At 44.9% G+C, this 13,298-nt stretch overlaps 1 protein-coding gene across 1 annotated transcript in view; it reads left to right on the top strand.

Annotated features, from left to right (window-relative positions):
- The first annotated feature begins 561 nt into the window (after positions 1-561).
- The window catches only part of KIAA1210 (KIAA1210 ortholog), a 77,111-nt gene continuing 64,374 nt past the window's right edge, over positions 562-13,298 (top strand). Inside the window, 3 exon segments of the mRNA XM_025373170.1 lie at positions 562-609; positions 611-849; positions 4,385-4,507. Of these exon segments, the coding sequence (XP_025228955.1) occupies positions 562-609; positions 611-849; positions 4,385-4,507 (410 nt within the window).

Raw genomic sequence — 13,298 nt, 5'->3', positions numbered from 1 at the left:
TTTTATCTGGCTGGTTATTGCTTCGGCCTGCGGGTCTGGGGCTGCGTGCGTGTGGGCGCTTGAAGTGCCGAGCTGCCCCCACGTGGCAGCCTCTAAGGGCATGCCTACAGCGCGGGCTCCCATGCACCCCAGCAGGCAAGGCACGTAACCGGCCAGCGGCTCCCTCAGCAGCACCATGGCTAGCTTTCATGCTTGCCTCAAGATTTCAGAGTAAGTGGCGGGCGCAGCCGACCTACTCCCCCTAGACACCACGGAGTGGAGGGTGGCAGAACGCCAGCCGGCCTTGCAGGGGCTCCTACCCGCCCAAGTGGTGCGCTCGCCGCAAAGACGGGCGGCGAGGAATGACCCGGGGGTGGGTGGCGGGCAGCGAGACACCTCTGGGCTCGAACTTGCAACATCATTCCCCTGTGCAGCCCGCCGGTTGGGGGCGGTGTCCTCCTGGGAGAGCTCGCGCAGGTGTGCGTGTGCGTGGGAAAGCTCAGCAGCGGGAGAGCCCTCCACCCAGCTTCCGGGACTCGGCAGGTCGGGGGACACAGAGACAGGTCAACTCTACGTGGGGAAATGAGGGCCGGCTGGACGCCTTGAGGCTTCTCTGCGTTTCACGCTTCCTCTCCTTCCTGCCCGGCACCCCTACCTTGCTCACCTGGGCCCCAGGGACCCAGGGGCCAGGACGGGAAGTCGAACGTATTCCCAAGGCTGTTGCAGTTGTGGTTGGTTGACTTGCAAAGGCAAGACGGAGGGAAGCACCAAAGGGGAACTTGGCCCAGCTGCAGTGACTGACCTGGAAATACCTAGTTATTTCCGGGGTTTCCTGTCCTTTACACCGCGATTCCCTACTTCTTGGTGCAGGGATACTTTGTGGCACTCCTACAGCCTTGGCTTTGCCAGGGTTTGTAAGAAATGGCTCAAGTATGAGAAGGGAGATCTGCACAAGGGTGATGTTTATATAACAGACAGACCAGGGAGAGAGACTGGACAAAGCTATAGATTCTCTATGTGTCAAGAAACCTAGCCAACATCATCTCAAAGTAAAGCACCCCACAAACCTGGATTTTACAAGGCTCATTTCATTGATTAGTAACACCATTCAAGTAACTGACGGCAATAATTCTGTCAAATAATGTGGCTCAATTACATCGGAACATGATGTTTTGGCACTAGTAAGCAGCCAGCAAGCAGCTAGAATGACTGACAATAAATGATCTTGTAGGGAGATAAGGGAGATGGGGGACTGGGGCCAAGAAGTGGAAGAGAGAAGAGAGGAAGGCAAAGAGAGAGGTGGAAAGAGAGAGGGAAACACGGATGAGTAGAGAGAAATTACCTTAAATTTTCTGAGTTGTCTTAATTTTCTAAATTTGTTCCAAGCTGTACAATATGCAGTCTCCCAGTTACTTGATGGGGTATTATCTCCAAGATGTATATTCTTATTATGTGTCCACAGTGTTGTTTTTGGATGTTGTGTGTGCATATGTTTACATATTGCAAGCAATTCCAAAAGGAAGAAGATATTAACCAAAATGGATTTAGTCATATGGTTAATTAGTGGGTATGTGATTGTACATGATTATTGCCAATTTTCAATCATGGAGTGAACACTCTTCTTTTCCCTTAACTATTCCAACTTGGAATCACAGCCAGAAACCCATTTCACTCATTGCAAGTCTCCAGTCATTGGGAGTTGCATGGGTTCATCTGGCCCTGCAATTCTCTCCCTACATGGAAACACGCTGCATGAACAAGAACTGGCAGCCTCCAGCCTGCAGGCCCAAAGTAGAATTCCATGTGATTTCTAATGGTACTCCACCTGGAATGCTAAAGTGAAGTGGTTCAGGTATGGACGTGTGGGTAGATTGGCTGCCCATTTCCGCTTCTTCCCCAAGATCAGTACCATAACATGCTCCCATTTTTCTGCTGGTGAGTGGGCCTGGACTCTTGAAATGCTGCTGATCCCCATAAAAAAGTGTCCTTGGCAACTATTGTAAAACCCTGTCTCCAGGGCTATCATCTCACTGTTGTGCCCTCAATCTATGGCCTTGAATGGATGCTGTGGATGTTACAAGGCTTTCTCTGTGTAATTCATGGTAGCACCAGATGACAGAGACATTGTCAGTGAGTGCTTTGGGAGGGCCAAGGGAGATGATAACAGCAAGCATTTTACTCCCAGGTGAGCTTCCAAGCCCTTTCTCCCTGGGGCTCAGTGCTAGCTTATGTTAGATTTTCCTACTTGCAAACGAGCAAGGGGCCTTTCTTGGGGCCCCTTCACCCTAACGTCTACTTTCTGTGGAGGGAATTTGGAGCAACCTGAGGTCTTTAGGTTGGAAGAGGAAAATCAGTGGACAAAATGGCTTGCTCTTATGGCCTCAGGTGAAGAAGTCTCAGTCCGAGCTCATGTTTATTGAATCTGGGCTGAAGGTACAGGAGAAATGATAAGAGGGCATTTGAGATTAAGGAGCCAGGGCCTTTACAAATAAGTGGCATAGAGTGTTTCACAGGACCTAAAAGGGAAAAGAAACTTGGTATACATTTAAAAACAGTGTGTACCTACACTGTAGCTAGCTTTGTGCCGAGCCCTCTGGGAGAAACTTTTCCTTTCCCCTCCCGGAGCCAAGCAAGCACAGTGCCTGGCACAAGTATTTGTTGAAGGAATCTTGTTAACTGAACCAAGATGCACTTAAGGAGCTTGCCTTCTTAGGGGGTGACCAGGCCAGTAAACAACAGTTTGCAAGAGGTGGAGGGTGGGGACATAAGCTCAGTAGGAGAGAATGTAAAGGAGAGTAGGAGCACTTGGAAGCGAGCACATGGAGGAACTCTCGGGTCCTCTTCTTTGAGCTTTTTCCTAGGCTCCACGTGTTGTGGGAGAGGAAGACTGGGAGGGAAATGGTGCTGGCTCAAACATTCACTGCTCCCCCTGTAAACCTTGGGCACTCTCACACTCTCCATCCCCCTAACACTCCCACCTCCCCGCAACACAGGGAGGTTTCCTAGGATCACAACTTGGCCAAATCAGCAGGGTTGCACTTTCTCAACGAAGCCCAATAGGCCTTGAAATTCAAATTTGGGCAAAACACAGGATTGGTTCACAGTCTCCTCTCCCGCATACAATCGCAGTCTAGATTTTATATATAAATATATACATTTATCATAGTGGAGATGTTTGAAATGTCTGGCCAGTGGTGGAATGGGTATGTTCAGAGCAGCCATCCATATTCTTGTGGGTCTTGACTCCATGGCAAGAGCCTCAGTGGCACTTTGCTCTAATCAAATGAGTCTGTAGTTTAAAAACCCAGTTTGGGTTTTTAAATTCCTAACCAGTTACTGTAGATATAGATCTTGCTCAAGATAAGTAGTTATTAAGTTCTGTTACTATTTTCATAGAGATGGAAGGACAGCAGGTTACAGGAGAATTATCAAGAGTGGTGAATATGCTTATTGGAAGAAGGGAGAAAAGAGCAGTAGACTTGAATTATGTGACACCATATTGCCCAAGTATAAAAGGAGATGAAGGCAAAGCAAAATAACTTTTTAAATCCGACAAGACCCTGTAATGGTGGGATGGGTGACAATGTCTTCACTTTAAGGGTAAACAAAGTGGGCCCCAGAGGTTTTAAGGTATTCTCTTTGGGTCATACAGTCAGTGACAATACCAAGATTAGACTCCTGAGTACCCTGACTCCCAGCATAGAGCTGTCTAGCTCAGATAGATGAAAGATCGTCATCTGAGTAGTAGACCAAAATCATACATTGTGGGATACTGTGGCCTCTCTCTCTGGGACTGCTGCAGAGGTCAATTCAGCCTAAGGCAAAATGGTGAGCTCAGGCAACTTTTTGTTATGGTTTTTGAACAGAGTCTCTTACTCTGTCACCCAGGCTGGAGTGCAGTGGAACAATCATAGCTCCCTGCAGCCTTGAACTCCTGGGCTCAAGTGAAACTCCTGCCTCAGCCTCCCAAGTAGATGGGACTACAGGTGTCTACCACCATGTCTGGTTAATTTTTAAAAAATCTTTTTATAGAGACAGGGTCTTGCTATGTTGCCCAGACTGGTCTCAAACTCCTGGGCTCAAGTGATCCTCTCACCTCAGCCTGGGATTACAGGCATGAACCACTGTGCCTAGCCCAGGGCAACTTTGTTTTTGGCAACCCCAGTCTCTCCTGTTACAACCCATTTCCGATTTCAGTACGCCTTCCACTCCACGTGTTCTGGGCCTGAACTTTGCCCTTCTCTCCAAGCCTGTCTTCTCCAGGCCTTTCGCCTTCTAGGCCGTGGATTTCCTCTTGGCCAACACATTGCCATCTTGTGGCCCAGGGGCTAGCTCTTAGCCAACTGACCTGTGATGACAGGTTAGTAGACATTAATGATTAACTCCTGATAATGTGTATTTCAACAGGACCTGGATGCTTTTGTGTCACTCCAGTGATTGCTGGTAATCTTGGGGATCTAGCCAGGATAGTGAGCCCCTCACATCATGGTAGTCAGCTTCTCCTACTCCAAGAACAGGATTCAGGAAAGCGAGGCTGAGAGCTTCTGCAACAGGTACTTGACACCTGACCAGGGAATTACTATTGTAAATTATGTGTCAGTCTGCTCCCCTTGGCTGCAAAACTTCCCTGATGCCCCTGGAAGCAGTGTGGGTTGCAATTTGCGATTAGAAGCCATAAATATTGACTTGTAATGCGGTCCAGTTGCTGGTATTCTGGGGATCCATGCATTCTCTTTTGGCCCTGAGTAGCCCCCTGGAATTCAGATGCTAGAAGACAGCCAACCCTGAAGTGCCCTCTACTGACCTGGGCCCATCTCCCCATAGCATCTGTAACCAGTTCTCCAGAACCCGAGACCTTGTGGCATACCTAGCTGCATGGAGAGAACAATGATGAACATGAAATTTGACTCTATGTGACATTCCAGTTGGGGAAGGCAAATTTAGGCCCTTCGAAAGCACCAAAAATGTGTAGCTGCAGCTTAGCCTGCCAGATCAGACCCAACTTCCACTCCTCACTATAATTAGGAGTGTTTAATGTGGTCATTAGAGATCACTGTGGCACTTCACTTCCTTCTCTCCCTCCCTTCTTTCCTGTTTTTTTTTTCCCCCTAGTTTTAGAAGAAAGATTGTTAACTCCCCTGGCAAGGGGCTCAGTCTGGGCGTCGCATTTTGCTAGCTTGCATTCACTCAGTTGCATTTTTCATTCATGAGAGCAATAGGAGGATTGATAGGTGCCATTGGAGTGGCAGGTACCAGTGTAGGGGTCGGAGGGAGGAGGTACTGTCCCAGGCCCCTGGCCTCACCCTCTGTAGGGAATTAGGGGGAAACTGGCTCTTGGGTAATTTCTTGAATATATTATTTGCCATATTTACCAGTTTACCTAAAGTTTTTTCTTTCAGTTATTTAGAACATAAAGTATTTAAGTCTTTGCAAAAATTCATTTAGAAGAAAATGATTTTAAAAGCTTTTGGAGATTTCTCTAAACATGTAGTCAACAGGTTTCATTTGGTCTTTAGCAGCATTCTAAGGGATGTTCCATTTGTTATAGGGAGGTTTGGTTTCCTTGGAAACATATGAAAAATGCGGAAAAGTATATTATTTCATCAGGAGCCAAAATTTCAGCATATTATATGGGAATGCTTACATTTGTTTCTTTTAAAAAATTTATGTATTTTCTTGATTGACAATGGAATATTTGTGTATATTTATGGTGTACAACCTGATGTTTTGATATATGTATACATTGTGGAATGATTAAATCAAGGCAACTAACATATCCATCACCTCATATACTTATTTTTTGTGCACTAGCTTCTTTTGAATCCTTTGAAAGTGCATTTTCAGTTGTATCAACTTTAGCATTTTTAGAATTCTTTCCTCAGTTTCTCATATAGCACAATTTTTTGTTGTGTGTTATTTCTGGAAATTAGTAACCAAAATGTAAAATGCGATGTGATTGACCCTGTCATTTCCTAATTGATTTTCTATTTTAGCATTCTTTTAGCTTTTTAAACCAATCTGCTTCTTATCCTTCCTTCACAGTTTCATAGTTATGGTCAATGGATAGCAAATTTGAGGAATGAATCCTACAATGTATTATAGTAATCCTTTCTTGGCATCTTTACTCTCCTTCTACTGCTTTACTCTTTCATGAAATCTTCAATAGCTATCAAAACCGCCCATTCAATTCAAATTGCTATAAACTTTATAATTCACTAGAAGAAATTAGTTTTAGTGAATTGGATTGCTTTCAGAAGATCAAGTTAAGTTAGTGAAGGCTTGCCATTTGATTACTTCAAATACATATATAGTAAATACATATATAGTACTTACCTTGACCCAGTACCTCAGGGTCAAGGTAGGTACTTGTTCTCCTACCAGCTGGATGAGCTCACCTCACCTGCCACTCACCTCCTGCTGTGTGGCCCAGTTCCTAACAGGCTACAGACCAGTAGTGGTCTGTGGCTTGGGGGTTGCGGGCCCCTGTTGTATGCTATTACTTCAAATGCATGTATAGTACTTACCCTCAACTGGAGGGTGACAGGGGCATGTGGGGGATAATTTTGCTCCCCAGGGGACATTTGGCAATGTCTGGAGACATTTTTGGGGCCAAGGTATGCTACTGACATCTAGTGGTTAGAGACCCAGGGATGCTGCTAAACATCCAAGGATGAGCAGGAAGAGCCATCCCCTACCTCCCACCAAAGAATTTTGCAGCCCCAAATGTCAATCATCCCTAGATTATGAGATTCTACCTTAAACTAATAACAGTTTCCCAAAGTAGAAGTCTGAGGAGGACCCACCTTAAGAGCATTTAGACCAGCACTGTCCACTCGAAGTTTCTGTGATAATGGAAATGACCTCTATCTCTGCTGTCCAATAAGATAGTCACTGGCCACGTGTGGCTACTGAACCCTTGCAGGGTGGTTAGCATAACTGAAAAACTGAGTATTTAATTTTATTTTATTTCAAGTAATTTAAAATTAAACAACCACATGTGGCTAGTGGCTTTCATATTGGATTCAGTGTTAGAGGCATTATGATCTAGTGGAGCATAGTCCTGGGTTCATGTCCACAGTCTACCACTTTCTAGCTTTATGGTCTTGAGTATGTCATCTAGGCCTTCTGAGCCTCGGTTTTCTCATCTGCAAAACAAGAAGTAACAATGGTACCTACTTTTCAGGATGGTGAGTATCAAATTCAATTATGCCTGAGAAATAAAACATATAGCAGTATCCAGCACAGTAAGAATTTGAGAGATGTTAGCAATTATTGCTAGAGATTTGTGATAAGTATAGTAATTGTCATCATGTAAGTGAGTCTTGTGCAGGGCTTAAAAACAAGACCTCCCCTGCAACATTATTTAAAGGTCACTTCAGAGGCAGAGCTCCAACTCTCTGCCCTCACAGGATTCCTCTAGGCATGTTCCCATGCCTCTTTGGCCGCATCTGCAAAGTGGGAATAATAAAATGCTTCTCTCCTAGCTGTCTATGCTACAGCATTGTTGGGATGTGCTCTGAAGAGTACAAAGCCCTCTGGAAGTATAAGGTTTGTGCCATAAGTTTGCACATTGCAGCTGTGCTTTCATCCAGATTCAGTACAAAATTCCTGCCTTGGTAAAACTGTCTTAAATTTGGAATGTAAGTGTCTGAATTGGGAAGGTTGTACCGGAGAGCAGCAGGAAACCGGGAGTTCCTCACGATATTAGGCCCTGCTCTGTTGGTCACCTGACCAGGGTATGGCAGGACAGCCCAGGCACCATTTTAAGGATGCATTGAAGCTTGGCATTTGGGGCTGGGAAGCCAGAGCACTATATGGACAAACCTGTCTCCCAGGCTCCTAATGAAGGAGCAAGGCATCTGGTTCAAGGGGAAAGAAGAAAGTATACAAGGGGAAAGTATAGTGTGCCATCAAAGGCCATACTGCCCAAGGGTTCAGCCTCTTAGGCAGAGTGTCTGGACTGACAGATATATATGTACACATGTGGAAAATATTTTGGTACCATATAGTAGAAAGTGCATGGGGCTTTGGAGTCCAATATGGGTTTGAATCCTCACAATGCTACTTACTAGCCATGTGGCCATAGGTGAATGCCTTAACCTTTCTGAGCCTTAATTTTCTCATCTGTAAAATGGAGATGATTCCTACCTCACAGTGTTGTCACAAAGATTAAATCAGGTAACTGGCGGGCACAAGTAGGTTGCCCTCAGTAAATATGAGTTCCCTTGTCACCTTATGTTGACAAACAAAGAGCGACCATTAACCAATTAGCTAGTCATGATCCCATTTCTGTTCCTTTGGGATAGCCAAAGGAAATGAAAGTTTCTGCTGTTGGTATAGGAAAGCCATTTAGTCCTTTCTGGAGAAGAGGAAAGGGGAAGGATTTTCCTTGCTGTGCCACTGCAGTGTCCAAAAAAGCAGTCTGAACTGTTTAAGAACAGACTCGGGTGAAAGGTTAAAAGCACAGGGCCTGGGTGGTCACAAATACAGTTAATGAGGAGCCTGAGCGGCCTCACCTGGGCTTGATACTTGACCCAAAGAAGTCACTCCATTCTGTGAACCCAGAGAGAGGCTTTCTGGGGACAATCAGTTTCCCAGGAGTCTGGGATTGAAACTCAAGCCATATCTGTGGCCTATTGATCCAATGGTGGCTAATGGGCCAAGGGCACAGGTTGGATCCAGTTGGCTTTGCCCTCACACACCCATGGGCCCCAACCCCCAATACAGGTAACCATTGGACAAACCTGCTGGTTACTGGGAGGCTGATGGAGAGAGTATGGGTAACTGCAGAAGTCTCATCCCCTATTTTCGGGAAACTGATGAAGAGCAGGGAACATAGGTCATTAACACCATGGAGAGGAAAGCCTTCTGGTGGAGAAGAGAGAGTAATACCAATAATAGTGAACATGTCTTGAGTGCTTACTGTGTTTTATGCCTCATGCCAAGAGCTTTATATGAGTGATATAGTTTAGATACTTGTACCCTCCAAGTCCCATGTCGAAACCTGATCCCCAATGTTGGAGGTGAAGCCTAGTGGGAGGTGTGTGGGTCATGGGAATGGATCCCGCATGAATGGCTTGGTGCTCTACCAGTGGTAATGAGTGAGTTCTCACTCTATTACTTCACATGAGATCTGATTGTTGAAAAGAGCCTGGAACCTCCTCCCCTCTCTTTTCTCTTTCTTTTCTTTATTCCTTTTTTTTTTTTTTTTTTTTTTTTTTGAGATGGAGTCTCACTTTGCTGCCCAGGTTGGAGTGCAGTGGCATGATCTCAGCTCACTGCAACCTCCGCCTCCTGGGTTCAAGTGATTCTCCTGCCTCAGCCTCCTGTAGCTGGGATTACAGGCATGCGCCACCATGCCCAGCTAATTTTGTATTTTTAGTAGAGATGGGGTTTCATCATGTTGGCCAGGCTGGTCTTGAACTCCTGACCTCAGGTGATTCACCCACCTCGGCCTCCCAAGGTGCTGGGATTACAGGCATGAGGCACTGTGCCCACCTCCTTCCTTTCTTTCACCATGTAATCTTCACAAACCAGCTCCACTTCTGCCATGATTAGAAGCTTCCTGAGGCCTTCACCAGAAGCAGATGCTGGCAGTCTTATATAGGTTGCAGAACGATGAGCCAAATCAAAGTCTTTTCTTTATAAATTACCCAGCCTCAGATATTCCCTTATAGCAATGCAAAATGGACTAATGCAGTGAGTTAGTTCACCACGTTGTCTGTGAGAGCAGGGCCCTTCTCTTTATTGAGCACTGCTCTGGGCTCTTCTTAGCACATACCAGGAGCTCAATGAACAATTATTAAATGAATGAATCTTCACAGTTAGCCTATGATGAAAGTACTACACTTAGCCCCACTTATCAGCTAAGGAAATTTAGGTTTTGAGCAGTTCAGTGTCTTGCCCAAGATCACACACCTAGTAATTGACAAGAACTAGGATTCAAACCTAGATTTGTCCAGCTTCATAGCCTAAGCCTTTCACAATTATGTTATGCTTCCTTCTCAGAAGGTCAAAGTGCCAGATTTCTCTTTCTGTGACAAAAGCACATCTGCTTAGAAACTACTGGATCAGAGTCAAGAGCACTACACAAAGACTTATTATGATGTTCATACTTCTTTCATTCTACCTATTCCCTTCCTCTCCTAAATTCTGTCCCCAGACCCTTCTATTATCATGTTCATTCTGTAAATCAGGCAACTGAGGCATGAAGGGATTATATGACTTACCTTAGGCCACACAGCTTGTCAAGATCTGCATTAGTCTGAGGTTCTGGTCCTCAAAAATTTCCCAGCCTCATAGGAAGAGGGAGAGTTTCATCTAATGAGGCCAAGGCCCCAGGAGAAAAAATTAACAAAGGGCCCCATATTGTTAAATCAACTTGCTTGAACTTTTAAAAGTAGAAAAAAAATACTTTACCTATCTAATTTGAACATTTTGAACCATATTTCTTGCTACAAACACAAAAACTTAGAACAATATAATTCAGTTATCTACTATAACATATAAGGGAGATGTTCAAAATGAGAAATAGAAACAAGAGAACAAGAAAAGAAGAGATATGGACCTGGGAAAGTCCAGATATGAGTAAGAAAAGAGCAACAGCACAGGAGGCAGTGTATTTCAGAAAAATATTGCTACAGAAAGTTGATAAAGTCATGTTGCATTTTTACATTAACGAGGTCTTTATTTCTTATTTCCTGGCCTGTGAACTTCATGAGCTAAGGACTAACTAGCCCATCCTATGAACTAAGGATCGTGATACTTCTTCCTTGCTGCATTTAGATCTTCCCTTTCCATAAGCCCAACTGTCCTGGGAAAATGGAGAGGAAAGTAAGTCAAAGGGAGAGTCTTCTGAGCTAATGGGAGAAAGGAAAGGGTCCTGGGAGCACAGGCGCATCTGCCTTCTCAGATTTGCAACAGAACCCAGTAGATCAGGCACGGAAAGTTTCCTCTCTAGAGTTTGCCATCAAGCATGTGAACAGAGGTTTCTGCTTTAGTTCACTGTTCATTTATGATAGTTGGAGGGGTATCCAGAAACCTGTTAAGGGAAAGAGAAGGGGGAAAATCCTCACTAAACCTCCAAAACCTTTTTTTTTTTAATGGGGTCTTGCTGTGTTGCCCAAGCTGGCCTCGAACTCCTGGGCTCAAGCAATCCTTTTGCCTTAGCCTCTCCAGTAGCTGGGACTACAGGAATGTGCCACCATGCCCAGCCATGCCCTATTTTTGAAGGACATAATTTTAAGTTCTTCAAAAGAACTTAAAATTGTGAAGAATGTTTGTTCCTTTTGTCCTTGTGGCTCCAGAAGCCAAACATCAATGATCCTGAGACTTATTTTATACAGAAATGGCTTATGTTTGCTTCTTCAGAGTTAGAGGAAGGAGGAAACTCTTTGGGATGAGGTAGTTCTCTTTAGAAGTGGAGGAAATAATGAGTGGGGAAGTTTTAGTTAAATCTGCAACCTGTGCTTTTTTTTTTTTTTTTGGAAAGAGTCTTGCTCTGTTGCCCAGGCTGGAGTGCAGTGGCACAATCTCAGTTCACTGCAATCTCTGCCTCCCAGGTTCAAGCAATTCTCCTGCCTCAGCCTCCTGAATAGCTGGGATTACTGGTGCATGCCACCACGCCCGCTAATTTTCGTATTTTTAGTAGAGATGGGGTTTTACCATGTTGGCCAGGCTGATCTCAAACTCCTGACCTCAGTTAATCCACCCGCCTCGGCCTCCCAAGGTGCTGGGATTACAGGTGTGAGCCACCACACCCAGCCTGTGCATTTTTTAATGAGAAATATAGCTTAGGTTTCTAAACAATCTGAAAGTAAGACAGTGTTCTGCAATATTGAAAGGCTTCTAAAAGGCTTGCTGTGAAGGCTGGGCCACCATTGGCCAACTCAGGGAGGGCTTATAGTTAGCCTCTGCAAAATCTGGCTACTCTAGGATGAACTGGGAACTTTGAAAGATCATCTCAGGAAATAATGGAATCCAAGAATGCTTGGGCTAAAAATAACCCTAGACTTCAAGTCTAGTTCAACCACTTAGTCCTTAGGGAAGTAAACGGAGGCTCCAAGAAAGGACTCCATGTGCCCCAGGCCTCACAGCTAGTTAATCGCAGAGCTGGGGTTTGAACTGTCCAAAAATTGCTGGAGGCCTCATTGGAGGCTCACACCTTAGAAGTGTTTATTAGAAGAAAAATATCTCCATCTGTGGTCACGATTTTCTCTAGATATCATTCAAATTGCTTTTTCTTCACCACGCTTGCCTTACCATCCATTTCTTTTTATTATTTATTATTCAAGATGTAGATGTAGGAGGTACAAGTGCAGTTGCATTACATGGACATATTGCGGGTAACTGCAGAATGTCTCATCCCCTACTTTAGGGAAACTGTTGAAGAGCAGGGAACACAGGTCATTAACACCGTGGGGAGGACAGCCTTCTTGTGCAGAAGGGAGAGTAATACCAGTAACAGTGAACATGTATCGAGTGCTTACTATGTGTTATGCTTCTTGCCAAGAGCTTTATATGAGTGATACAGTGTGGATACACTACTAGTGCACCCAACACCCTAGTAGTATACACTGTACCCAATAGGTAATTTCTCACCATCCACTCCCCTCCCACCTTCCCACTTTCCTGAGGTTCCAATGTCTATTAATCCACACTCTAGCTGCCATCCATTTCTTATGGCTTCCCAATTCAGGTTTTCTGTTTCAGCCATGCCCTGTACCCAAGGTGATTTACAGCAGAGTTTCCTTAAAGCGAGGTATTTGGAGCCCTCACCTCCCAGGAGTCACTTGGAAGGTTCTGGACTTGCAGGTTCCTGGGCCCCACTCCAACTGAAGAAGCAGCATCCCTGCGAGTGAGTGCCAAGGAATCAGTGATTGTTACACATGCTCTTGACTTACAGCCTTCCTCCTTGAACCTTATACTCACAGTTTGCCTTTATCTGTCATGGGAGTTTTGAAAATCCCACTATTTATTGAGCACTTTCTTTGTGCTACTTTCTATGCATCTCATTTATTCCTCACATGCTGGTGTATACTTTTCTCTCATGCTCAAGTGGACAAGTGGGCAGTGTCCAGCTGGGTCAGGGGCCAACCACCTGCCACCCCCATTTAGGAGCTTCTCCCGGTCACTGTGAAGACAGATGCTATCCCCAGTGTGGCTTTTTCTTTTTCCTAGGTCATTCTGACTAGGGATTCTTGTGCCTGAAGTTTAGAGAAGCCCAACAGATTTCTGCTCTCCTGGCGTTCACTGCCACTTTTCTTTTCCTTCCAGGTAGCATACTGTAGGAGGAAGAGCTTGGGCACATTATTCACTCC

This window comes from Theropithecus gelada, chromosome X, assembly GCF_003255815.1.
Source record: "Theropithecus gelada isolate Dixy chromosome X, Tgel_1.0, whole genome shotgun sequence".
Taxonomy (NCBI): domain Eukaryota; kingdom Metazoa; phylum Chordata; class Mammalia; order Primates; family Cercopithecidae; genus Theropithecus; species Theropithecus gelada.
The sequence above is the reverse complement of the archived record's forward strand: the minus strand, read 5'-3'. Positions and strand labels throughout refer to the sequence as shown.